The sequence below is a fragment of the Cotesia typhae genome, unplaced genomic scaffold, assembly GCF_013202065.1.
Source record: "Cotesia typhae breed Kobodo isofemale line unplaced genomic scaffold, CoteBio_Ctyphae scaffold_13, whole genome shotgun sequence".
Lineage (NCBI taxonomy): Eukaryota > Metazoa > Arthropoda > Insecta > Hymenoptera > Braconidae > Cotesia > Cotesia typhae.
The window spans coordinates 5,669,017-5,694,818 of record NW_027423774.1 but is presented as its reverse complement, the minus strand read 5'-3'; the positions used below and the strand labels follow the sequence as shown (position 1 = coordinate 5,694,818).

General features: G+C 28.6%; 4 protein-coding genes across 5 annotated transcripts; 1 reads left to right on the top strand and 3 right to left on the bottom strand.

Moving 5' to 3' along the window:
* Positions 1–1,829: 1,829 nt before the first annotated feature.
* Positions 1,830–10,900, bottom strand: Top1 (DNA topoisomerase 1). Its single transcript, XM_074254625.1, is given in 10 exon segments — positions 1,830–2,092; positions 2,178–2,327; positions 2,736–4,160; positions 5,601–5,629; positions 5,631–5,696; positions 5,781–5,957; positions 7,490–8,135; positions 9,086–9,512; positions 9,846–9,891; positions 10,237–10,900. Coding segments are annotated over 10 exon segments (3,108 nt in total). The 5' UTR covers positions 10,276–10,900; the 3' UTR covers positions 1,830–1,989.
* Positions 10,901–12,130: 1,230 nt separating this feature from the next.
* Positions 12,131–14,504, bottom strand: Rnmt (RNA guanine-7 methyltransferase). The gene is made up of 6 exons (XM_074255451.1): positions 14,221–14,504; positions 13,982–14,141; positions 13,642–13,898; positions 13,024–13,205; positions 12,511–12,926; positions 12,131–12,232 (listed from the first exon to the last, which is right to left on the bottom strand). Exons 1-6 carry the CDS (start codon positions 14,386–14,388, stop codon positions 12,153–12,155), a joined length of 1,263 nt encoding a protein of 420 aa, XP_074111552.1. The 5' UTR covers positions 14,389–14,504; the 3' UTR covers positions 12,131–12,152.
* Positions 14,505–16,018: 1,514 nt separating this feature from the next.
* On the top strand, positions 16,019–21,393 carry Hdac6 (histone deacetylase 6). Of its 2 annotated transcripts, none has more exons than XM_074255447.1 (6): positions 16,019–16,564; positions 17,104–17,535; positions 17,603–17,700; positions 18,403–18,769; positions 18,848–18,907; positions 19,103–21,393. In XM_074255447.1, exons 1-6 carry the CDS (start codon positions 16,508–16,510, stop codon positions 21,317–21,319), a joined length of 3,231 nt encoding a protein of 1,076 aa, XP_074111548.1. In that variant the 5' UTR covers positions 16,019–16,507; the 3' UTR covers positions 21,320–21,393. The 2 variants fall into 2 exon arrangements, with proteins under 2 accessions (XP_074111548.1, XP_074111549.1); XM_074255448.1 differs by having other exon boundaries at positions 16,095–16,113.
* A 148-nt stretch (positions 21,394–21,541) lies between these two features.
* On the bottom strand, positions 21,542–25,697 carry Pig-z (phosphatidylinositol glycan anchor biosynthesis class Z). Its single transcript, XM_074255450.1, has 4 exons — positions 25,565–25,697; positions 25,244–25,501; positions 23,258–24,197; positions 21,542–22,690 (listed from the first exon to the last, which is right to left on the bottom strand). Exons 2-4 carry the CDS (start codon positions 25,446–25,448, stop codon positions 21,787–21,789), a joined length of 2,049 nt encoding a protein of 682 aa, XP_074111551.1. The 5' UTR covers positions 25,449–25,501; positions 25,565–25,697; the 3' UTR covers positions 21,542–21,786.
* Between the last annotated feature and the right edge of the window lie 105 nt (positions 25,698–25,802).

Below are 25,802 nucleotides of genomic sequence, written 5' to 3'. Positions count from 1 at the left end.
TTATTTTTGTTAACTATACTCTTCATGTTACATTTATTCGTTTAAAATAATTTACAATGATTTATTATTTATTTATTTATTTTCTTTGCGATAGTCTAGTCTCAAACTAAAAAAGACTTTATTTTAACATTATTAATTACTAGTCCTTCGATTATTATTTTTCTTTACTAATAATTTTTTTTTTATTTTATACAATAAAACGGTGGTATTGTACTGGTTAATAAAATTATATCAAAGTAAAGAAAAATTTTTTTTATTATTAATTCTTACTTAAGGTTTATAAAAAAAATTAATTAGTTACCATGGAAACGGTTACTATAGCAACGGTTACTATGGAAACGGTTAACATAGCAAAGGTTTAATATTAATAAATAAAATTTTTTAAAATCTAAATTTCTTAAATTGTCGATAATAAAAATTTGAACAGAAGCGCTTAAAGCGCGTTCAATTTTCTACTAAAATAACAAAAAGGAACACTTAATAAAATAACAAGATAATTTATTACTTGATTATTTATTTAGTCGCATATTTATGACAATTTTTTTTTTTTAAATTTAAACCTTAATCACTTGAATAATTAATTAATTAAATATATCTTTATATAATATCATTGTCTAATTATTATTACATTGAGAGTCGTGAAATAAATGGTAATTAAGTTAGAAAAAAAAAATTTTTTTTTTTTTTAAATCACAAGCAAACAATATAAAATATGATTGACTTAAAAAGTATAAATTTTCAGTCACTGGACATAAAATGTCATCTTCCTTGATTAAAAATAATTAATTCTCCTGTTAATTGTTTATTGTTTAAATAAAATAATAAATTATCAATTATCTCAGCTTAAACGCTTCGATAATTGAATATGTTTATATACGTTATTAAATATATTTATATTTATATATATTGAGGACATGCTATAATATAAATTTGCATTAATATAGGCAGGTTATTGTATGATATAATTATAATATAAAAATTAAACTTAATCAAATATGAATGATCTTGTGCTTTAAATCTATCGTTGTTTCGTAATTTATCTAATTTATTATTATTATTATTATTATTATTATTATTATTATTATTATTACTATTAAATGTCACTAATTAATTATTGATTATCGATAATAATTATTTATGCGTTTGACGTATTTTCATAGTGGGACGATGAGTTTCCTTAATTATTATTTATATTGTAAGTGTTAACTAATAATATGTATATGTTTTTTTTTTTTTAATTTTTTTTTGTTAATTATTAATTTAATTTAAATGTCTAATTTTAAAAAATTCACACCGGTTGGGCCCGAATTAATGATGTGATTAAATGTACAGCGTTGTTAAGACGTAGCATATACACCCAGTTATACATTTTGTACATTAAGAGACATTATTTACAATATCAAATTTAAATAATAACTTTTGTATTTTATTATTTCAAAAATCCATAAGAAGTCTACACATTTTTTTTTCAACCCTTCATTATCACTTTAATTTAATAATAATTTTTTTTTTTTAACTTTATTATTGTTATTAATTGTAATTACTTTATTAACTAAGTCATTACATACTTTATTCATTCATCACACTATATAATATTTATATAAAACGTGCTTTTTTGCTATTTTTACTACGGAGTTTTATAATTTTTTTTTTTTTCGTTTTTTTGCAACACACTCACGCTTTTTTAATTTTTTTTTTTTTTTTTTACTATGAAATCAAATTGATAATTTAAAAAATAAAAATCATTGAATTTCTTCTTGTAATTTATTCACCAGCACAATATGAATATCAAACTACTGACCACTTTAATTGAAATAAAAACAAATAGATAATTATTGTGGCAATTTAATTAAAAAAAAATTTACTAAATACTTTATCGAATTGTCGAATAGTCAACCATTCGAAATTATAAAAATTATATTTATATGTATATATAAATATATATGTATAAGTATGTAATTATTCATAATTTAATTACAATGAATCTTGTTAAAAAACGTAATCGGGTCCTGCCATGTCTATCGCCCACCTGAATTTATCACGCTGAGTTTTGTTGTATATTTTTTCAATTGGCACGTCATTTTTCTTGCACCTATTAAAAAAAAAAAATTGTTTTTTAATTTATACTCGTTATTTATTTTATAATTCTAAATACAATAAATTAGAATAATAAATACCAGGCTACGGTAATTCGTGGGTCGAGATAGTTGAGCTTAGACGTTCCCAAGGCGATAGCTTTGTTTTCATCACGGTCAGTTCGTTGTACCTCTAATTTTGTCAGCTGTTCTTTTAATTTTTCCAATTTCTTCTTAGCTTTTTCATGTGCACTAAAAAAACATTCTCGTTAGATAATTATAATAATCTTAAAATTAATTTAGCAGACATTTAATTATTTTTATGAGAAATTATTGCAAAAAAAAAATTGATATAGAAATTTAAAAAAATTAAAATGCAATTTTTTTTAACAAATTTGATTTTTAAAAAATGATCAAGTGACTGCTAATTTTAGTGTTATAACAATATTAAAATTAATTTAGCAGACGTTTAATAAATTTAAGAATTTTTATAACAAATAAATTATTAAAGAAAAAATTACCATTAAAAATTTTTAAAAATAAAAAATGCAATTTTTTTTTCAACAATTTTTTCGAACAAATTTGTTAAAAAAAAAAAAAATAAAAAAAATGATCGTGACTGGTAACTTAAATGTCAATATTAAAATAAAATAAACCTACTCTTTAGCTTTCATCGATCCATGTTTAACTTCCCGCTTAGTATCTTTAACTTGACCTTCAGCTTCCTTGATAGCGTCTTTCTTAGCTTCAATTTTAGCGTTCAAATTTTCCATAGATTTATCATGTCCTTTAGGAACAGACCGTTGATGGTTACAAAGAATAGCAACAGCACGATTGGCCCGATTGTAAGCAAGAATTTTTTCGGCAACCGAATATTCAGGATCAGTCAATTCATCGAGCTGCTGTTGCAAGGTCCAAGAAGCGTTATACGTCCTGAAGACTTTGGCAGTGAGTCCGTCCATCAGTTCAGTAAGATGTTTGTTCAGCACAGCAGTGTTAAGCCGATCAAACAAGTCATCCCCGTCGGATTTATTCTCTTTAAAAAGCTGTAGGTTTTTGAAGACGCGTTTTTCAACCGGTACCTCGTTGTAATACCTGATAGAATCTTTACCCAAGAAATCGAACACAACGACAAATTCTTTCCCGTCTTTCTGCTCGTGTAAAGTAATGTGCTCAACACGTAACGAGCAACAACCAACGGTGTCCGCTTGGTCCTCGTCTTTTTCATTACCAGCTCTCAAAGCCAGTTTGTCAATGAAGTACAGTGCCACAGCTCTCTGTCGAATCCGCATTTCTTTACTCTTCCAGTCTTCGCGGTACTCAGCACGAATTTTATCTATAGACTTGGCTAATTTTCTTGCTGTCTCGTATTTCTGCCAATCTTTTTCTCCCTTTAATTTACTCGACGGGTTCAACATGACATACTTCACTTGTCCTTGGACATTTTCAGTCCAAGAAGCCAGCCACGTCACCGTGGGGTCGTGTCTAACTTCTCGCCACTTGTGTCCCGGTGGTGGTTTCGGAATAACAGAATTCTTTGAGCAATTTATCAAAACATCCTCCGGCATTACTCGTTTTTTAAGCTTTCCCATCTTGGGATGTTCACCACGACCTCGGAACAAACCTGGCGGCTCAATCTTGAAGTTTCCTATTTTTTCCTTATGCCCGTCGATAGTACAGAACCCGTACTCTTTAGTTATCTCGTCGTTCTTTTCCTTCAGTGCTTTCTTTTCTTCCTTGGTCATTGCTTTGCGCTCTTCAGACTTTTGAACAAAGTAATCGTGCATTGGTCGGAAATTACACTTACTCAAGTCCGTAATTGTTTTACGCTCAGACTCTGACATTACTTCGCGCCAGTCTTTGAAGAAATTATCGTTGAATATTTTCTTCGTAGTGTAATCGTGCTCCAACATACGAGCGTAGAATGTTGCTACTTCTTCAGTTGGCTCGGTGAGCCTCATCTCTTTGCCGTTGTAGTAGAATTTTACTGATGGAGGCAGTGGTTCATATTCTGGAGCAAACACAGGACCTTTGTGCTCCAAAAATGTCCATTTTGTTCCATCTGACTTTTTTTCTTCTTCCCACCTGAAATAAAAAAATTCATTTTAATAATTTATTTTTGAAAAAAATATTTAAATGGTTACATGAGTTTCATGGTTTCAAAAAATCTATTTTTTTTTTTTTTTTTTTTTTATATTAAATTCTACAAGATCTCTAGAATATTGTCCTAAAGTTTCAAATCGATTCGAATAATAGTTTCGGAGATACAATTTTAAAAAGTGGCGCGCTCAAGGCGCTTTTGTATTGAAATTCAAAACTTTAAACGCGTTTTTCTCAAAACTATGTTTTCAAAAACGGTACCCACGATTCCTTGAGAACTACTGAACCGATCTTGATGAAATTTTAGACAAGTCTTCGAGACATAATTTACAAGGTCTTGAACGGAAGATTTTTTTTTTTCATTTACAACTATTTAAAAAAAAAATTCCGCGAAATTTTCAATTTTTTTGTAAAAACCTCTGCCAAAAATCTAATTTTCATTTTTTTTTCTTCCGTTCAAGACCTACTTTAAAGTCTTAACTAGAGCACATATTTTTTTTTTTTTTTCACTTCAAATGATCCTGCTAGGAGTTCTACTGATCACGCGGACGCATCTTTTTTCCGAGGGCTCGCCGAAAGTGACGTCACCCTAGCAGAGTTTTTAAAATTTTTTTTTCAAAATTTCAGTAATCCCTTATTAAACATATATCTTCTAGACAGTAATAAATTTGAATAAAATATTTAATTTTTTCAATTAAAAAAAAATTGTTGAAAATAGACCATTTTACCCCGGAGGAAACCCATGTAACTTTTTAAATGTTTATTTGTAAAAAATTAATTTTAAAGAAACAATATTTTAATTAAAAAAAAAAAAAAAAAAAATATTTAAATATTTAATAAGAAAATTCTTGAACCATTGATTGATTTTTTTCCCGGGCTTTACACTTAGCGCAGGCTTTCTAGCCAACACACGCGTCCATAACCTCAACGATCTGCAGTTATCATTAAAACTATTATACAATTTAAATTGAGCGACATTATTACTAGCAGAGCAATCAAGAAATAATCTACGTATCGATTTCTCAAAAATAAAAATGCTCGAGCGCATTTTATTTGGCTTCTTAGTAATCAAATTCTTGACATAATTAACTCCGTTTTGCGTAACAACCTTTAGTACATTAAAAAAAACAAATAACTCATGACTTAAAATAAAAATCTCTGATTAATAAAATAAATCAATACGGAGCAAATTTAAAAGCTGAATATTACAGTAGAATAGATAAAATAAAACAATTAATAAGTTATCGAATTTGTCTACTTCAATGAGAGACTCATCAAATTACAACGCTAAAAGAGGTTATACTGTTTAACCACGTGATACAACCAAGCTCAAGTGATGTTAGAATTGGCCTCAATTAAATTCTCAAGTCAACAATTTAATTACATATTCAAAATGTTTTTTTTTTTTTCTTTTTTTTTTCTTACCATTTCCAAACTTCTGTTTCTTCTTCATCCTTCTTTTTTTTTCCTCGGAGACGCATTATTTACAGGCTTGACTGCCGTCTTCTTTTTCTTTGACTTCTGTCATAAAAATTAAACCATCATTTTTATATTAATTAGATATTTAAAAAAAAAAAAAAAAAATCATTAATAAAAATCACTTACAGCTTTAACTTCTTCTTCATAATCATTCTCCTCTTCATCATCAGAGTGTTTTCTCTTCTTTTTTTTCTTAACAACCTCCTTTTTAGTTTTCTTCCTAGCGACTAAAGGAACATCATCTTCGTCATCCGAGGACTCAACTTTTCTCTTAGAATTTTGAGACGTTGGTTTACGTATACTCTAAAAATAAATAAATAAAGATATGTCAACCGTAAAATAATTAGCCAATAATAAAACATACATTTAAAATAATATACACGCAAATTAATGAATATAGTACCCTAAATTTATAACTAAAGCTACACTGATAGCCAGTTGGCTGTTTTGTTTTTAAAAAATCATCCAGAATGTCTCCATAATTTTCATGGCCCATTACTTAACAAAAATTTACCATTAAATAAAAACCGAGTTGTCAAAATCTTTTAATAAGTCAAGATAAAGTGTCAAATTTTTAACAAACAAATTAAAAGTGAATGCAGCAACAAAACGGCAGTTGCCGATCCTGTGACTAGTATATTCTATAAATAATAATAATACAATCTTGGTCATTAATTTAAGTATGTTTTTAAGTTTACTGGAAAATAGCCGTTTGTAAACTCGAACATTTATAAACTATAAATGTGAAAATTAGTTGATAATGTCATTTGTAAAATTAGTCGCTAATTAAAAATGATATTAATGAAATTAGAAAAATTGAAATTTCACTAAATATAAATTCAGTCATTTATAAAATAGCGAAAAATAAAAATCTGTGGCTACGTGAATTTGTAGCCAATTTTTACTGCAGAAACTTATAAAATTAGCCGATTGTAAACTTTACGAATTGTAAAATTAGCCGTTTTTAAACTTGTTACAACTTTTGAAGGCAGTAACACATTTTTACTCAGATTACTCAACTCTGCGACATACTGTATTCAACTAAAAAAATTGAATAACTTAAAAAAATAAAAAAACTTTACTCAATTCTTTCACTACTCGATACTAATTTTACTCAACGCTAAGTTTACTCACTACTAACTGTATTCAATGATATCTCGACTCAATAGTACATTAGAAGTGTTGAAGCGCTTTTAAAAATATCTATTCAATTTTTTTTTTTTTTTTTTTGTTTAATAATATTTTATTCGGCAAAAACAAAACTGTACTCAAAATTTCTCAGCTCTGTGCAATCTATACTCCAATGAAATAATTTAATAAATTAAAAAAAAAATTTTTTACTACATATAGATATATAAATGATATATAATTGAGTAAAGTTGACATTGAATAAAGTTTGTAAAACAATAGAATTTTATTTTTTAAGAATAAAATTATTGAGTAGAGTTTTTTTTTAATTCATTTAAAGTAAACATATTATTAAACAAAAAAAAAATTAAATAGAGATTTTTAAAAGCGCGTCAACACTTATAAAATACTATTGAGTAAAGATTACATTGAATACAGTTAGTACTGAGTAAACTTACCGTTAAATAAAATTATTATCGAGTAGTGAATGAATTTAGTAAAGTTGTCTTTTTTTTTTTTAAGTTATTCGATTAATTCTATTGAGTACAGTATGTCACAGAGTTGAGTAATCTGGAGTAAAAATGTGTTACTGCCCAAAAATTTATCACAAAATAAAAAGCGAGTTGTCAAAATATTCTAATAAGTCAAGATAAAGTGTCAAATATTTAACAAAAAAATTAAAAGTAAATGCAGCAACAAAACCATACCAGTGGTAAGTCTTCGTCAGACTCTTCTTCTGTCTTCAGAGTGGTATTGTGCAAATCAGACAGCCTGGTATCATTAGCGTCCGACGAGTTCATGCTGTTCTGCTCCAGCTTGTAATCCTCATCCTCGTCCTCTTCCTCTCTTTTAACATTTCTGTCCGCAGTGTCATTACCATCATCTTCATTGATACAAAGACCGTTTTCACTGTTGGAGTCGTCTTCGTCCTCAGCCACCTGACTCACAGGCTCGTCTTTAACCTGAGGTTTGTCCTCGTAAACCTGAGAGTCATTATTATAAACCTGGCTCTTCTCCTCTTCCTTCACGGCGATCTCTTCTTTAACTTCACCCTTGTCGCGGTCTTCGCGACTCTTCTTGTCTTTATCCTTATCACGACGATGCCGATCCTTGTTGTCTTTATCATGGCGGTGCCGATCCTTGTCCGATCTGGACTTATCTTTGTCATTAGACGAAGAATGAGACGTGGAATGTCGATCTTTGTCCTTAGACGAACTGTGTCTACGGTCTTTGTCTTTTGAGGATGATGTCTTGTCTTTTTCCTTATCCCGGGAGGACTCATGGTGATGCCGATCCTTGTCCTTGCTCCTTTCTTTATCCTTACTGTCTTTTGTTTTCGAGCTTGAATGATGCCTTGACAAAAAAAAATTAACTCATTTAATTTTAATGATAATAAAATTAGCAATTTAATAGTTTATGATTTTTTTTATACACTTAAAATTTTTTACATGTCAAATTTTTAAAAAATTTTCTGTCAATAATAAAATTATTAAAAATTTTTCAATATCGGATAATTTAAATGGAAATTCATGTAGCATATATTTAATCATTTAAAAAATTTTATATCAAATAAATTATGGCAAAAAAAAAAAAATTGACTAAAAATTTTTAAAAATAAAAAATGCAATTTTTAAAAAATAATTTTTTGGATCAAATCTTTGACTGCTAACTTGAATGTCACCCATTTTAGTTTTTACAAATTTTAATAATACTAGTTAGTCGGCGTTTTATAAAAATTAAATTAGCCAACATTTAAACTTTTTTAGAATTTTTTTTATTAATAAAATTATAACAAAAAAATTTGAAAAACTATACGTGCAATTTTTTAAAAATATTCTTTTACTGCTAATTCAATTTAAAAAAAAAAAAAAAAAAAAAATTGCTGTCGACTAATTTTAGTTTCCTCGACGTTTTTAATTTTTTTTTTTAAATATAATTGGAACAAAAAACTATTAATTAAAAATTGCACTAAAGTTACTAAATTTTTTTACAAGTGAATTTTTTTTTCCTTATTTTTTTGTAATCATTTTTTCAATTAAAAAAAAAAAAAATAATACTAAAGTTAGCTGACGTTATTAATTTTTTTTTCATTTATTCAATTATAACAAAAAAAAAATATTTTTAAAAAACTGCATGTGTAATTTAAAAATTTTCAACAAGTGAAATTTTTCCTTTTAATTTTTTTAAAAATAATTTTTCAATAAAATAAATTATTAAAATTTTTAAATGTCGGCCAACTTAATTTTCATAAATTAAAATAAAATAATTACTAACACAAAAAAAGCATAACAATAAATAATTACTTGTCTTTATCCTTAGAACTCAAACTAGATTTGTGATGATCCTTCTTGTCTTTATCCCTTTCCTTGTCTTTGGTAACCGAGCTGCTGCTCCTGTGCTCCTTGTCCTTATCCTTGCTCGAGGAACTGCTCTTCCTGTCCTTGTCTTTATCCTTGCTACTAGAACTATTAGCATGTCTGTCTTTGTCTTTATCCTTATCCTTGGAGCTAGAGCCATTGGAGGAGCTGTGCTTGTCCTTATGCCGATCTTTATCCTTCTCCTTGTCTTTATCACGATCTTTGCTCTTGTGCTCAGACTTGTGGCTCTTCTCCTTGTCCTTGCGATCCTTGTCCCGGTGCTCAGACTTATGAGATCTCTCCTTGTCTTTACGCTCGGACTTGTGCTCTTTCTTGCGATCGAACCCGTTGGACATACCATTCATATGAGTATCTAAATAAAATAGAGAAATCTATTGATCAGGCAACTTGAATAATTAATAGCCATTGTACATCTACATAAGAACACACATTAGTCCGATACGAGCACGTGGTATACTCTAACTATATGCATGTAACAATAAAACGAGATATCTTTTAAACTTAAATAAACTCAATAGTTTTAAACACACACATATACACACCTACTGGCTATTTTATTCCTCACTAAACGCTATGGATTTATTACCATCCAGTTAACCTAACTTAGAAAATTCTCGAACGTGTTCACGATTTATAAACTCATGCTTGTGATTTTATTTTACGTATTGTTCGTCATGTTTCTTACCTCCATGATTCCCGGCTGCGCTACTATTTTCCTTGGCCTTTTTTTCCTAAAATAATAAAATTATCATTAAAATTCTGGACCAACAGACTTAATATTATTATTAATTATTTATAAATAATTTATTTATTTATTTAATAATTTTTTAATTAAAATAATTGGTTATAAAATGCTAGAAATTAAATATTAACTCAGAGTTATAATTATTGAGTTATAATGCTCTCGGGACTTAGTCGCAGACGCCATTTTGGGACTTTGAAAAATTTCGCGTCTCTACAAACAAGCGTACCGTATTTAAAGAGTAAACTGAGTTGATACGGAATTTTTATCAATAATTGAATAGGTAAAAATTCGGGAAATAAATAATTGTAATAAAATAAATTAATAAACTTACGGATTCAGAGTTTGGTCTAGCGGGTTGCTCGACTTCCATTCTACCTCGGCAAGAAATTCACTCAGAGTTGAGTCTTGAGTGAGAGTAATTTTGCGGTACACTTGTACTTGTAATGTATGAAAAAGTGGTAGTGACCGCGAGCGATGGTAGAGTGTGATGACGACAGGTAACTAAGACCTACTGGCTCTGGCAACTGGCGGCTGCTCTGTACTCGGTGTCGGTTCTCGTACACTGTACACTCTTGTAAATATGTAGTTGCTGTTGTGTGCTTGTACACGATGTAATTGTATAATTTATGCAATAAGAGTACAAGTATTGGGGTAGATACTGCTGAGGTGGATACGAGAACAGTGATCAGTGATGTGACATTAAATGAGCTTGGGCTAGGAGGCCTCCACTCCTCACCACCACGGCAACTAGAGAACCTCAAACGGTCGTACAAGTCTCGGGAACACAAGTGCACGAGCGAGAGCACAGAGTTCACGCCAGAGACTTGCTGGAAAATAGCTAAGTGCCACGAATGCAAAAATGCGCATGCGCATACATTTTTGGGTCACGTGATTTTCCGGATTTTCTTTATTGGTTTAAACTTCTTTGTGTTGATAACTTTGTGTGGGATTAATAAATTGTTGTTGGAAATTATACGAATATTAATTATTAGATGATAAGGAAAAATGTTTTACTGAAATTCAAAAACAGCTGATTTTTTTTTTTTTTTTTTTTTTTTTTTAATTAAAAATGAAATAATAATGAAGATGAAAATAAAATTAACCGACAGCGAAAAATTTTTAGTTTTTTTTTTTTTATTAACTGAATATTAGCAATAAAAAAATATTCAAAAAAAAATTTCAGGTATAGTTTTTCAAATTTCTTACATGTGGAATTGCTTTGTTATTATTTCATGAATAAAAAAAGTTTAAATGTCGGCTAACAATAATATTCAATTTAGCTGTCACTTCACAATTTTTAAAATTTTTTTTAATAACTAAATTATGGTAAAAAAAAAAAAAAATTATTAAAAAAATGGACTTGTAGAAATTTTAATAAAGTAAAAATGCAATTTTTTTTAAATAATTTTTTAGAACAAAACTTTCTTTTAAAGAAATTTAAAAAATTGTTAAGTGACAGCTAAGTTTAATGTCATGCTAACTTAATTTTCAATAATAAAGTTAGCCGACGTTTTTAATTTTTTGATTATTTTTAATTTATTAAATTAGACCTAAAAAATTGCACTTATAGTTTTTCAAGTTTTTTACCAATGAAAATTTTTTTGTAATAATTTTTTCAATAAAAAAGAATTCTTAAAATTTTTTAATGTCGGCTAACTTTATTTTCATAAAAATTAATTATGAAAGTAAAATCAATTGATATTTAAAAATTTTTAGAATTTTTATTGAAAAAAATTATTAAAATAAAAGAATTTGACATGTAGAAAATTTTTTCAAAATATTTTTTTTTAATAACACTGAAGTTAGCGGTCAACTGTCAATTTTAAAAATTTTAATAACAAATTAATTACAATAAAAAAATGCTTCTAAAAATGTTTATTAATTTTTACATGTGGAATTTTTTAATTAAATTTTTTTATAAAAATTTAGTTGTTATAAAATTTTTTAAAAATTCTAATGTCCGTCAAATTCAGTGTCATTTTTTTACTTATAATTTTTTTATTAAAAATTTCTTATAAAAATAAAAAAATTGACAGATCTTTGAATTTTGGTATAAAGAAAAAAAATGTATATAAATAAATTTTTTTTATTTATTTTATCAACGTTTTAAAAAAATTCCCTGGTTCAGATTATCAATTAGAGTAAGGTTGAAAAAATTTTTATTTCAATAATTGTACGATTCATTTTTTTATTACGCAAGTAATTTCTTAATCCTATTTTTATTAAAAAAAAAATGTATAAAAGTCCTCACGCTTTTGAGTATTCAGGTTTACCCTCGCTACTCCACGATGTTTTCATTTTTTTAAATGCAACCACGGCATATAAAGCTGAAAAAATAATTAAAATTAATATAAATATCAAAGTATAAAATAAAAAAGTTTGGAAAATACAAAAGTGCACGTCTCAACGCTCATACTGTCATAAAAAAATGTTATTGTTGATATTAATCCACTCATTTAATACTCAAAGTACAAAAAAGTTCGGATAAAAGCAATTTAAGCAGAGATAATTGCTTGACCTTGAGAGAGTGAGAGTAAATCACTACTCACGCTTTGCGTTGAGACGTGCAAAAATTATTTTAGTAATCTTTGAAAAAAATACTTACATGTAGCTTCCCATTCGGAAAGAGTAAGTGTCCCGATTTTGCGATGATCGGGTTTATTTTGCGTATACTGAATCGCGTGCTGATAATCTTCAGGGTTGTTACCCTTCAATTCAGGTTCATGGTACGGCGGATATGACTCCATTGCCTGCATTTTAGCCAGCAAGGATTTGCCATCAGCTTTGCACCGGGCGTAAAATTCGTTGAATCTCTCAAATGATATGAATTCAAGTCCAAATTTAGCAGCAAGTTTTTTTAATACTGTAACATTTATAAGAAATTCTGGACAGTCGACAACATCTTCTAGGTGAAAATTGTACTTGGCGCCAAACAGCGGTATGTTTTCCTTGTCACACAAAAACTCAACATTGTAAACACTGTTTCCAAATTTATTGCCTTCAGCTTGCTTCCATTGATATCTAAAATTTATGACAGCGAAATTTACTTTACAAGAATGAATCAGTAGAGTAAATTAAAAAAAAAAAAAAAAAAAAAAAAAAAAAAAAAAATACTTACACTAGATCATTAGCATTTGGAATGGTTGCGATAAAATAACCACCTGGTTTAAGACTCTCACTAGCATTTCTCATCATACATTCAGCCTGTGGTAAACTTTCAAAACTGTAATGTAATGCAAATTGACAACTTACTAAATCAAGTTGGACGCTTGCATCTTTATATTTTTCTCTTAAACGTACCTGAATAAATTCAAAATTACATTTTACAATTATTAATTCTACCCAAGTTGATTAAAAAAATAGTAAAATATAATACTAAAGTTAGCCGAAGTTTTAATTTTTTTATTGAGAAAATTCGAACAAAAAAATATTTTTAAAAATTTTTGCACTTACAATTTTTCAAATTTTTTACAAAAAAAAATGTTTTTTTTTTTTTTTTTTTTGTATTAATTTTTCAATAAAAAAAATCTAAAAATTTTTCTTATTGAAAAAGTTGTCATAGAAAATTTTTTTTTTTATTTCAATCGTAAAAAACTTTAAAAGCTATATAAGTGCAATTTTAAAAAAAAATTTTTTTGTTTTAATTTAATAAAAAAAAAAAAAAAAAAAAAAAAAAAAAAAAATTAAAAACGTCGGCTAACTTTAGTATTATTAATTTTCATGAGTAAAATTTTACCTTTGTACAATCGGCAACAATAAATTCAGCGGTAAAAATTTTTGCATATCCACGATTATTGTTAGCCTGATTAGCGACTTCGTTATACCGACTCTCGCATTGCTGAACAGAAACATCAGCAATATCAGTACATATTAAGTGCGTAATTGCTCCCTGTTTCCATTTATAAAGATCACCACCTTTACCGCAACACATGTCAAGTACTTTAATAGGAGTCCCATGGGGCAATGAGTCTTTTATCTTCACCAGATACTCATCTAAAAAAATTCCATTAATAAGCTACAATTTCAAAACTTTCAATAAAATAAAAAATCAATAAATAAATTAAAACAGTACTTACTTATAAGCATACTTTTAATCCAGTTGTTAAAATTTCTCATGAAAAAAATTCTACTCTGATTTCTATGAGACAAACCTCGCTCGGGAATAGCATTATAGTGTTCAGCAACAACATCTGTGTGAACTCCAGGGGTTTTGTCCGTCGTCGAGGCACTAGATACCTAAAAATTAAACAAATTCAATCAATTTTTCTCTTTGGAGTCAAAATTAATAAACAAACAATCAAGATAAAATACTTACAGTCAAATCCTGTCCTACATTTGAAACATTCTGTTTACTCAACTCCTCCTGCTCTTTTTTATCACTCAAACGAGGTTCAGACACCTCTGTATTTTCCGCGGGTTTTTCAACACTCGACTCCGGTTCACACACTGATTTTTCATCGATAATTTTCTTCCTCTCATTCATTTTCAAACATTCAATAAATATAACAGCTGCTCTACTAATCAATTAATTAAATAAATAAAATATTAATTGATAATTATTTATTCAAAGATTAGCTTTATGAAAATGGCGTTGGTTGGACTCTTGAGTTGAGTGTCGAGCTTTAAGTAAGTCTTGTTTTCATGAGAGATTTTTTATGACACTGAAGTTGACAGACATTAAAATCTGAAAATCTCTTTTAGAATTTTAATAACACTGAAGTTGACAGACATGAAAAATTTTTTTAGAATTTTGTAGTAATTAAATTATTAAAAAAAAATTTTATTAAAAAGTTTCACGAGCGAAAATTAATAAAAATTACAAGTGGAAATTTTTGGAAGCATTTTTTTATTGTAATTAATTTGTTAAAAAAATTTTTAAAATTGACAGCTGACCGCTAACTTCAGTATTATAAATTAATTTAGTATGACATTAAATTTAGCAGGTATTTATTAATTTTTAAAACTTTTTAACAAATAAATTATGGCTAAAATAAATGAGAAAAAAAATTGACATTTAGAAATTAAAAAAAATTATAAATACAATTTTTTAAAAATAGTTTTTCAAAAAAGATTTATTCGTTAAATAAAATTGAAAAATTATCAACCGGCTGCTTATTTTTATGTCATAATTTAGCTGTCATTTCACAATTTTTTTTATTTTCTTTAACAAATAAATTACAGCAAAAAAAAATTATTATAAAAATAGACTGGTAGAAATTTTAATAAATTAAAAATACAATCTTTTTTAAATAATTTTTTAGAACAAATTTTTTTGTTAAAGAAAATTAAAAAATTGTCAAGTGACAGTTAATTTTAATGTCATTAATTTAGCAGATGTTTGGTAATTTTAAGAATTTTTTTAACAAACAAGTTATGGCAAAAAAAATTAGAAAAAAAAATTGACATGTAGAAATTTAAAAGAATAAAAAATGCAATTATTTAAAAATAATTTTTTTGATCAAATTTAATTGTTAAAAAAAAAAACTCGAAAAAAAAATTAAGTGACTGTTAACTTTAATGGCATTAATTAAATTATTATAAAAAAAATTTAATTAAAAAGTTCCACATGTAAAAATTAATAAAAATTTTAGGTGAAAATTTTTAGAAATATTTTTTTATTGTAATTAATTTTTTAATGAAAATTAATGTAGCACATATTTGATAATTTTAATAATTTTATAAATAATAAATTTTGGCAAAAAAAAATGACATTAAAGTAAACAGTCACTTGACCCATTTTTTATTTTTTTTAACAAAAAAAATTGGATTTTTAATTTTTTTTAATTTCTTCATGCCAATTTTTTTTTTTTCTAATTTTTTTGCCATAATTTATTAGTTAAAAAAATTCTAAAAATTATAAAATATCTGCTAAATTAATTTTCCTAAAAAAAATTGACTAAAAATTAAAAAAAATAAAAAATTCAACTTTTTGAAACAAATTTTTTTGTTAAATAAAATTAAAAAACTGACAAGTGACAGCTAACTTGAATATCATATTTTTTAAAAAAAGTTTTAAAATTGACAGCTGGTGGCTAACTTCAGTATTATTTTTTCCGCGCGACTGCAGCGCTCAGTGTAAATAATGAAACAAGTAATGCACCAACGAACACACTTATAAAAAAAACAAAATAATAACGTTTTCTAATTTTCTTTTTTTATTTCGGTTGAGTAATTATTTAAAACAAAGTAGATCTGGAAAAAATGACGGGTAAACAATTGTTCATCACTCGTTATACTTTTACTTTCATTGTTTTAACAGAGTGAATGTTTTCTTTATTATTATTTATGTCAAATTATTATTTAAATTCAGGTTAAATAATTATTATGATGATGATAATTAATAAAATATGAGATCTTGAAAGTTTTTAAAAATGTTTTGTCATTTTTATGAATAATTTAATTATTTTCCGTGGGAAGTTAATCGCCCACATGTTTTTATTATTTATTTAAGTATCATTTGACATCAGTGTGTTTATCAGTGACGCATTATATTTATTTTTAAAATAATAATATATTTAATTAATATTAATAATTGTTATCAACACTAAATTTTTCTCAAGACTTAAAAAAAAAAAATAATTCATTATTGAGTTGATTTAAAAATGTCTGCAAAACAAAAGTCATGGACCAACAACAAAAATAAATCATCATTATCAAAAGTACTTGAACAATTTATAAGTTTATTTTATGACATTAAAGTTAGCTGTCACTTGACAATTTTTTAATTTTCTTAAAAAAAAAATTTGTTCTAAAAAATTATTTTTAAAAAATTGCATTTTTACTTTATTAAAATTTCTACAAGTCCATTTTTTTAATAATTTTTTTTTTTTGCTATAATTTATTTGTTAAAAAAAATTAATACAATTGTGAAGTGACAGCTAAATTTAATGTTATGTTTATTTTAATGAAAATGAAGTTAGCCGACATTTCAAAATTTTTAGAAATTTTTTTTTTTGAAAAAATTTCCTTTAAAAAATAAAAAAAAAAAAAATTGTCACATGTAAAAAACTTGAAAAAATATAAGTGCAATTTTGTATAAATATTTTTTCGTTGTAATTTAATTGATAAAACAAAATCAAAAATTTTTTGACGTCTGCTAACTTTAGTTTCATTTATTTTAAATTTAAATTTATAGCTTTTATCAGCCAGCTGATAAGACCTGTTGCAATCTTGTGATTAAAATTTTTTTTTATTTCAGGTTAGACCGTCTAGTGAAATTATAGCTGCGAAAAAAAAGGTTGCTGCGGAACAAAAGTTGAAACTCTTGCAGGCAAAGGTACCAGACACTAATTTTATTTACGATATTTATCAAAGTGCAATGGATTCACGTCTGCTGACGCGGGGAGAGACGGGATTAGTTTACGATGATTCGATGGCAGAGCATCAATGCCTCTGGGACAAAAATTACCCTGAGTGTCCTCAAAGATTGACTAGAACGCTGGAGCGATGCAAAGAACTCGGGTTGATTGATAGGTGCAAGAAGATCAGCCCAAGGTTGGCGACAAATAAGGAGTTATTGCTGAAACATAGTCGCAAGCAGATTGATATTCTGAAGGCGACTGACGGGTGTACTGATCTCACTAAACTCGAGGATTTATCTTCGAAATATGACGCTATTTATGTTCATCCAGTAAGAAAAATTTAATATCGTTATTAGAATATTTAAACTTGGTATTAATATTCTTTTTTTATTTTAGTCAACATATAAATTGTCGAAATTAGCTGCTGGATCGACAATTAATTTATTGCAAGCTATTTGTAAAAAAGAAGTTCAAAATGGAATGGCAATAATTAGGTAATTATTATTATGACACTGAAATCAGCTGACAATTTTATTAAAATACATATACACTGATAAAAAAATTAACTTGATTCAAGAGAAATATTTTTTAGTTCAAGAATTTTTAGTAAATATTTACAAGTGGGGTCAACCATTTTAATTTTCATTTTTTTAATTAAATGTTTATTTGATTTTATTGATATATTTTTTTTTTTTGAAAAATGCTTAAAGAAATGAACCATTAAAAAAAAAAAAAAGTTGATTATTACAATTTTAACAAATTTTCAAAAAAATTTACAAATTTTTTAGAAAATTGTAAGATTCAACTTTTCTGTTTTTTAAATTGTTCATTTTTTTATGTACTTTTAAAAAAAATATATATCAAAACAGATAAAATAGAAATTTTATCCAAAAATATGAAAGCCAAAATTTTTTCTAACTTTTGAAAGCAAAAAAGCTATCAAAATCTTTATTTTTTTCTTCCACGACAAGTGTCAAGTACCCAAAATAAAAACCGTAAATGATTACCGAATTTTTCTACTTGATTCAAGTAAATATTTTTTTCTGTGACAATTTTTAAAAATTTATTGCAATAAAAAAAAATAGTTAGATGTCTAGCAACTTCAGCATCATTTATCATTTAATTCACAAAATAATTTTTTTAAATCGTAGAATAAAAATTTATAATAATGGTAAACAAAAAATGACTTTTTTTAGGCCACCAGGACATCATGCAATGAAATCAGAATATTGTGGTTACTGTTTCTTTAACAATGTAGCCATTGCCGTGGAATCAATGCTAAGTGAACGCTTAGCCAAGAAAGTGCTGATTGTCGACTGGGACGTCCACCACGGCCAAGCGACGCAGCAAATGTTTTATGACGATCCCCGAGTAGTCTATTTCTCGATCCACCGCTACGAGCAGGGTGAATTCTGGCCTAATTTAAGAGAATCTGATTACCATTACGTCGGTGAAGGCATGGGTATTGGATATAACTTCAACATACCCCTCAATAAAACTGGTATGACGAACGCAGATTATCTAGCAATCTTCCAGCAAGTTCTACTGCCTATGGCATACGAGGTATATTTTTTATTTCCACTGTAAATCCCAGTATAAACAATTACTACAATAATTAAACTGTCCATATTTTTAATTCAGTTTCAACCAGATCTCGTAGTAATTTCAGCAGGTTACGACGCCGCTCTCGGCTGTCCCGAGGTAATATTATCCCAAATTATTAACAAAATTTTTTTATTTTATTTTATTTAGTTTCACCCCGACCTCATTGTCGTATCAGCTGGCTTTGACTCTGCTCTAGAAGACGAGAAGGTGGTGAAATAAATAAAATAATCTAAACTACAATTTTAAATTTAGAAAAAAAAAAATTAATTTAATATAATTAAATTATTCCAGGGAGAAATGAAAATATCTCCAGCATTTTACGCGCATTTACTTTCACAATTACTCAGCCTAGCCAGCGGAAAAGTAGCTGTGATCCTAGAAGGCGGATATTGTTTAGAGTCGCTCTCAGAATCAGCAGCTCTAACTTTAAGAGCTCTTTTAGGCGACCCGTGTCCAATAATATCAACCCTCGAGCCACCTTCGGCAAGTATCAGAGAGACAATTTTGAACGTAATTTACGCACAGAAGCCTTACTGGAGTTGCTACGAGTTCCAGGACATTTACAGTATCCACTCAGAAGATACCAAAGAATGCGACCGTCACCTTCCAGCGGTAATTTTTAAAGGCAATGAAAGTAAACTTAGTGTCTACGAGACCCGCAATTGCTACCCAGTACAAAGTGAAATTTTTCTGAATGACATTCGCAACCAATTACTTTCCCTTCAATTAACTACCAAGTTAAACAAAGCTCCTCACCGAGTGTCCTTGGTCTACGACGAGCGTATGCTGAAGCACTGTCACCCTACCGACACCACGCACCCCGAAACTCCTCAAAGAATCTCTGGAATATTTTCCAAACACGAGGAGTACGACTTGCTCAAGCGCTGCCACAGAATTCCCAGTCGGATTGCCACAGAGGAAGAGCTTCTGCTGGTGCACACTGAGAGCTACGTAGAAAGTATGAAGGCGACTGAGAAGAAAAAAATGTCTGAAGTTCACAAAGAGTCACGGAACTTCGAGTCCGTTTATCTCCACACCGAGACTTGGTCCAGCGCCAGCCTGGCAGCAGGTTCAGTTTTGCAAGTGGTTGACAGCGTTCTCAATGGAGAAAGCCAGTCAGGAGTCGCGATAGTTCGCCCTCCAGGACATCATGCCGAGCGAGACGCAGCTTGTGGCTTCTGCATCTTCAACAACGTCTCCATTGCTGCGCGTTACGCTACTGAGTTTCACGGATGCAAGCGCGTGTTGATCCTCGACTGGGACGTCCATCACGGCAACGGGACTCAAGCGATGTTTGAACAAGATCCCCAAGTTCTCTACATCTCAATTCACAGGTATGACAATGGCTCTTTTTTTCCTTCCTCAGAGCAAGCCAACTACAACGTCGTCGGGAGCGGAAAAGGCGAAGGCTTCAACGTAAACATTCCCTGGAACCGCAAAAAAATGGGTGACACTGAGTACATTGCTGCCTTTCAGCAAATAATCATGCCGATTGCTTATCAGTTCAACCCGGAATTAATTTTAGTCTCTGCTGGGTTTGACGCGTGCGTTGGAGATCCTCTTGGCAGCTACAGCGTTTCTCCAGTCGCTTATGGACACTTTACTCACTGGTTGTCGTCGCTGGCTAATGGCCGGCTGATTTTGATCCTAGAAGGCGGGTACAATGTCAACTCAATCTCTTACGCAATGACCATGTGCACTAAAGCTCTTCTTGGAGATCCTCTGGCTCCTATAACTCGCAGTACTGCTGCTTTGTCGACGTCTGCTATTACTAGTATTAAAAATGTTTTAAAAACTCACAAACCCTACTGGCCAAATTTAGTTTATCAAGCCGCGTTGCCGAAAGAAAATGTCATTCCTCAACCAGTGAGTCTTAAGTTTGACATGAGTCCGGGAGTGGAGTCCAAAATTCTCCAGGAAGAGTGGCAAACTGAGAAAAATGCAATCCATCAGCTGTCTAAAGAAATGGGTGGGTTGAATGTCAACCAGAGTGTCCAGGGCAAGCAGTGTTCTGATTCTCAAGAACAAAAGCCGGGGAAGGTTGAGGAACAACCTGGATGTTCTAGCCAAAGCAAGCCTGGATCTTCGAGAATTAATCCGAATGATTCTGGGAATCCCCATGAAGATAAACCGCTGATGGACAGTATGATGTTTGCAATAATTCCTTTGAATTATTGTCCTCACTTGGACCTGATAGCTGAGGTTCCGTCACAAGGTATTGATGTAAAAGCTCCCTGCAAAGAGTGCAATAGTACAGCCGAAAATTGGATCTGTCTTCACTGCTATGGGGTTAATTGCGCCAGAGCTGTTAATCAACATGCTATTCTTCATGGGCAGGATCAAGGACACCCTTTGACTCTCAGCTTCACTGATCTTTCTGTCTGGTGTTATGGATGCGAAGCCTACGTTGATAATCCGCGGTTACATGCTGCCAAAAGCGCCGCTTACCTCAGTAAATTTAATGAAGAACTTCCTTGGACTTACGATGAACCTCTTATTGAAATGTAAAATATAATATCGATCCACCTCGGATGCCATAAGGGCGTATAAAAAAAATTCTATTATTTTTTCTAAGTCCAAAAAAAATTTTTAGTTTGAAGAAAAAATTTTTTTTGCATTTCTGCACGTTTCATACAAAAATACGTTGATTCTAAAAAAAAAAATTTTTTTGGAAATTTATTTACTTTTATCTGAAACGTCGAGAAATACAAAAAAAAAATTTTGTTCAAACTAAAAATTTTTTTGGACTTAAAAAAAAAATAAAATTTTTATTATACGCTCTTATAGTAGATGTAACGCAATATATTGATAAAATTTATTAAATATTTTAATGCTCGTTTTAAATTAATCTTATTATAATTTACTTTTTATTTTTATAGTAAATAAAATGTTACTTGTCACTTAATTAAATCTTTAATTTAAAATTTTATTTATATTAATTAAAATATATAAAATTTACAAGATTAATTAATATCCTAAATACTATCAATATTTTTAGAATATTGTATCCGAATGACTAACAGGCCAAAATTTTTGAAAAATTGTACAAAACGATTTAATAAATTCGAAATAAATTTTTCAAAACAAACTTCTAATTTATCAACCAAGAAACAGTCAAAATTGCTTGTGAAATTTAACAGAGGTAACTTTTCGGTTGTTAAATGCGGATAAAAAATACTAACAGTACTAAAAGTTAAATTATTTGTACCATTAACAGCGAGACTGTGCTCATTAATAAAATTACTTAATGAATTAAAAGGCATTGCGTAATAAACTCTGTAAGGAATTTTATGACTCTTCAACTTAGTTTCACACTCGACAATCTTGGAATTAATTATACCAAGTACGTCGCTCATTGCTTTGCTGCCTTGCTCGTAGAGAAAGAAATCTTGCTTAAGCTTGTAGCGATGCTGATCCGAGCTCGTGTAAATTCTCTTTGTGTTTCTCAGTTGCAAAAGAGCTGTGGGCAGCGAGTAGGTGTAGGAAGTAAAGAGATGAATGTGTGTAAGCTCGGGTTTGGCTCTGAGTTCTCTTGCTACATGCCTAGTAAGAGGTAGCACTCCTCCTTGGTGGAGAAATCCGTAGAAAATTATCAGTAAAATATTGCTTATGCCCCAGAGGTACTGGAGTCTTCTCACTCCAATGTTTTTTTGTACTAGGCCCACTATTTCTTGGGTATTTTTACAAGCTAACAATCTATTGCTGCGTTCAATTATTGGAGAGTAGAGATATACGATTGGAAAAATTACTGGAATGATAAATCTTGGCTCTTGGTGAGGAAATAGTGATAGAAGTCCAATTGGTATGATGAAGCAAGCCGTCATTAGACTTTCAATACTTTGGATCCGTGGTAGCTCCAACCAGTGTCTTTTTGCGATGCTGAAAATTTAATTTTTATTTATAAATTTGTGCTTTTTTATTAATAATAGTTTTTGGTAAATATTTACAAGTGGAGTCAGTCAACTATTTTGATTTTCATTTTTTTTAATAAAATTTCGATTTGATTTTATTGATAGATTTTTTTTTTTGAAAAATACATAAAAAAATAAACAATTTGAAAAAAAAAAAAAAAAAAAAAGTGATAATCACAATTTTAATAAATTAAAAAAAAATTTTTTTAAGTTTTTAGGCAATTGTGATATTCAATTTTTTTTTTTTAATTGTTCGTTTTTTATGTACTTTTCAAAAAAAATATATCAAAAAAAGATGAAATAGAAATTTTATCCAAAAACAAGAGAGCCAAAATTTTTTCAAATTTTTAAAGACAAAAAAGCTATCAAAATCTTAATTTTTTTCCTTTTACGAAATTTTTTATCATAAATGCACCGTTAAAACAAGGAGAATAAAAAAATTTGAAAATGTTAATTTTTCACCTCGCTATGGCCCAAAATGAGGTTGACCCCACTTGTAAATAATTACCAAATTAAAAAAAAAAATAATTTATACCTGTGACACATTTTTAAGCCGACGACAAGAGCAATAATTCCAATAATATTAAATAAAAATGGTACATTAACTAAAAAATGCAAATATCTTGGATGTAATCCATGGTCAGCGAGATTATCTGTCACAGAATTATACCTCAAAAAATTCAAAGGTGTTACAATAATATTTTTAAATCCTAAATCTAAATTAATAATTTCTCCAAGTGTCAAGTATCCAAAATAAAAACTGTCAACTATTATTAAAAATAAAGTTACTGGAATACCACAGAGAATAAACATAACAATCCGTATGTGAAAATCCCAGAGATTTACACTCCGAGAGCCAAGTCCTCGTTGAAGCCAGAAGAAAATTGGTGGAAATGCATAAGCAATAAATGTGGGACGGTTAAAAATACCAAGTACGGTAAGAGTCACAAGGACCAGGCAATGATTGAGCGAGTGCGAAGGAAGCGATGCTCGCAACTTGTAGTACTTTACTCGTTCTACAATATTCTGAGCCTTGTCATAGGCATTTTTTAAGTGGTCACTCTGGATGACCACTTTCTCAGAGTAGACAATGCATCGTGAGACATAGTAAATTAATAAAGTATTTAAAATTAATTCTATGGAATTTGAGAGAGTACGCGTCGCGTAAACCATCATGACGTAGGAACTTGCGTAAATTATTAATCGCGATCGATAGTTCAGCTTGCAGATCTGGCATAGTTTGAAGAGACAGTAATCTGATAAGAATGACAGGATACATATTGCTAGTCGTGGAACTGTCACCAGGAAGTACGGTGTCCTGATTCTTACTTGGAAATAGTACCATAGATATGGAGATAGCACGTTTATTATGGAGTATGGAACTCCTATTATTACTTGGGATACAAATGCTGATCTTATAGGGAATGTTGTGTTATATTCCCATGGCTTGTACACGTCTATGTCGAAGCGATCACCTGTAAATAAATATTTATTTTTATTCTTTCGTTTATTATTGATTATAAAATACTGAAATAGCAGAAAGTTATGATTTTAGAAACTTTTTATGAAAATAAAGTTGGCCGACATCTAAAAATTTTCATACTTTTTTTTTATTAAAATAATGATAAAAAAATTTTTTTTTTTTAATTCACTTGTAAAAAATTTGATAAACTGTAAGTTCAATTAAAAAAAAATATTTTATAGTTTAAATTTAATAAATTAATCAAAATCAAAAAATTGAAAATGTCGGCTAACTTAATATGAAAATTAAGTTAGCCGACATTTCAAAATTTTAATAATTTATTTTATTGAAAAAATATTTTAAAAAAAATTTTACATGTAGAAAATTTTAAAAATTACACATGCAATTTAAAAAAAATTTTTTTTGTTATAATTTAATAAATGAAAAAAAAATCTAAAATTTTCATACTTTTTTTTTTATTGAAAAAATTAAAACAAAAATTTTTTTTTTTAAATTCACTTGTAAAAAATTTGATAAACTGTAAGTGCAATTTTAGAAAAAATATTTTTTAGTTTAAATTTAATAAATTAATCAAAAAATTAAAAATGTCGGCTTATTTGATTTTTATAATTTTATAGCAATGAAAAAAAATTAATTAAAAAATTCTTCATGTGAAAATTAAAAAATTTTTAGCTTCTTTTTTTTAAATATTGTAATTGTTTTGTTAAAAAGTGAAAAAAATTGTTAGCTAACTTCTGTATCATAGAATGATACTAAAATTAGCCGACGTTTAACAATTTTTGATTTTTTTTTCAACAATTAAATCACAAGTAAAACAACACTTTGAAAAAATTGCATGTATAATTTTTTTAATTTTTTACAAGCGAATTTTTTATATTAAAAAAAATTTTGAGATGTCGACTGAATTAATTTTTATTATCATAGAAAGTTTATCAAATTTTAATTAATATTTGGTGATTAAAAAAATTTGATTTATTATTTAAAAAAAATGACAGCTGTCCACTACTTCCGCTACTTAAAAATATCAATAAAAATGACCTGCGATTACTTCTATCGACTGAAAATATTCATCAGGATGAAGGTACCCAGTTTGCGGAAGCAAAGTGAGCAGAATTCTAAACCCAGCAAGAATCCAATACACAATAAGAGATGGTTTATTTTCAACTTTCTTTGTTTTTTCCTGACTAGATTTACTCGTTGTTGTCCTAGTGAATCGTCTTATCAAGTCCTTCAACGTCATCATTCATGTATTTTTTAAATTTACCATAAACACATCAACGTCACATTTTTTGTCAGCTAAAAAAAAAAAAAAATATGAAATCAGCTGATTTAAAAAAAAATTTTTTTTTTCAAACTTACCAATTAAAAATAATAATATGAAAATGATCATCCATTATTTACAAAGCGCTAGGTAAAAACAATAACCTATTTATTTACTTTTATTTATTTTTTCAGGCATAATATTTCAAGTTGCGCGCGCACTTAGTTCTGCGCATGCGCACTCTAATATAGAGGTCTCTGCAATGCGCAGCTCGCTTGTCTTCTCTTCCGTCTCCTTGGCATCGGCCGCCATTTTAGTTCGTTAAAGTTTGTCGTC

What these genes read in the sequence shown, in the direction of transcription:
- Rnmt (XM_074255451.1), bottom strand. Translation starts at nt 14,388, where the DNA reads ATGAATGAGAGGAAGAAAATTATCGATGAAAAATCAGTGTGTGAACCG. An exon ending in CCAAATGCTAATGATCTAGT is followed by an intron (nt 12,927 to 13,023) that starts GTAAGTATTTTT and finishes CATAAATTTTAG; the next exon opens with ATATCAATGGAAGCAAGCTG. An exon ending in TTCCGAATGGGAAGCTACAT is followed by an intron (nt 12,233 to 12,510) that starts GTAAGTATTTTT and finishes TTATTTTTTCAG; the next exon opens with CTTTATATGCCGTGGTTGCA.
- Hdac6 (XM_074255447.1), top strand. Translation starts at nt 16,508, where the DNA reads ATGTCTGCAAAACAAAAGTCATGGACCAACAACAAAAATAAATCATCA. An exon ending in ACGCTATTTATGTTCATCCA is followed by an intron (nt 17,536 to 17,602) that starts GTAAGAAAAATT and finishes TTTTTATTTTAG; the next exon opens with TCAACATATAAATTGTCGAA. An exon ending in AATGGAATGGCAATAATTAG is followed by an intron (nt 17,701 to 18,402) that starts GTAATTATTATT and finishes GACTTTTTTTAG; the next exon opens with GCCACCAGGACATCATGCAA.
- Pig-z (XM_074255450.1), bottom strand. Translation starts at nt 25,448, where the DNA reads ATGATGACGTTGAAGGACTTGATAAGACGATTCACTAGGACAACAACG. An exon ending in GTCGATAGAAGTAATCGCAG is followed by an intron (nt 24,198 to 25,243) that starts GTCATTTTTATT and finishes ATTTATTTACAG; the next exon opens with GTGATCGCTTCGACATAGAC. An exon ending in GGCTTAAAAATGTGTCACAG is followed by an intron (nt 22,691 to 23,257) that starts GTATAAATTATT and finishes TTAAATTTTCAG; the next exon opens with CATCGCAAAAAGACACTGGT.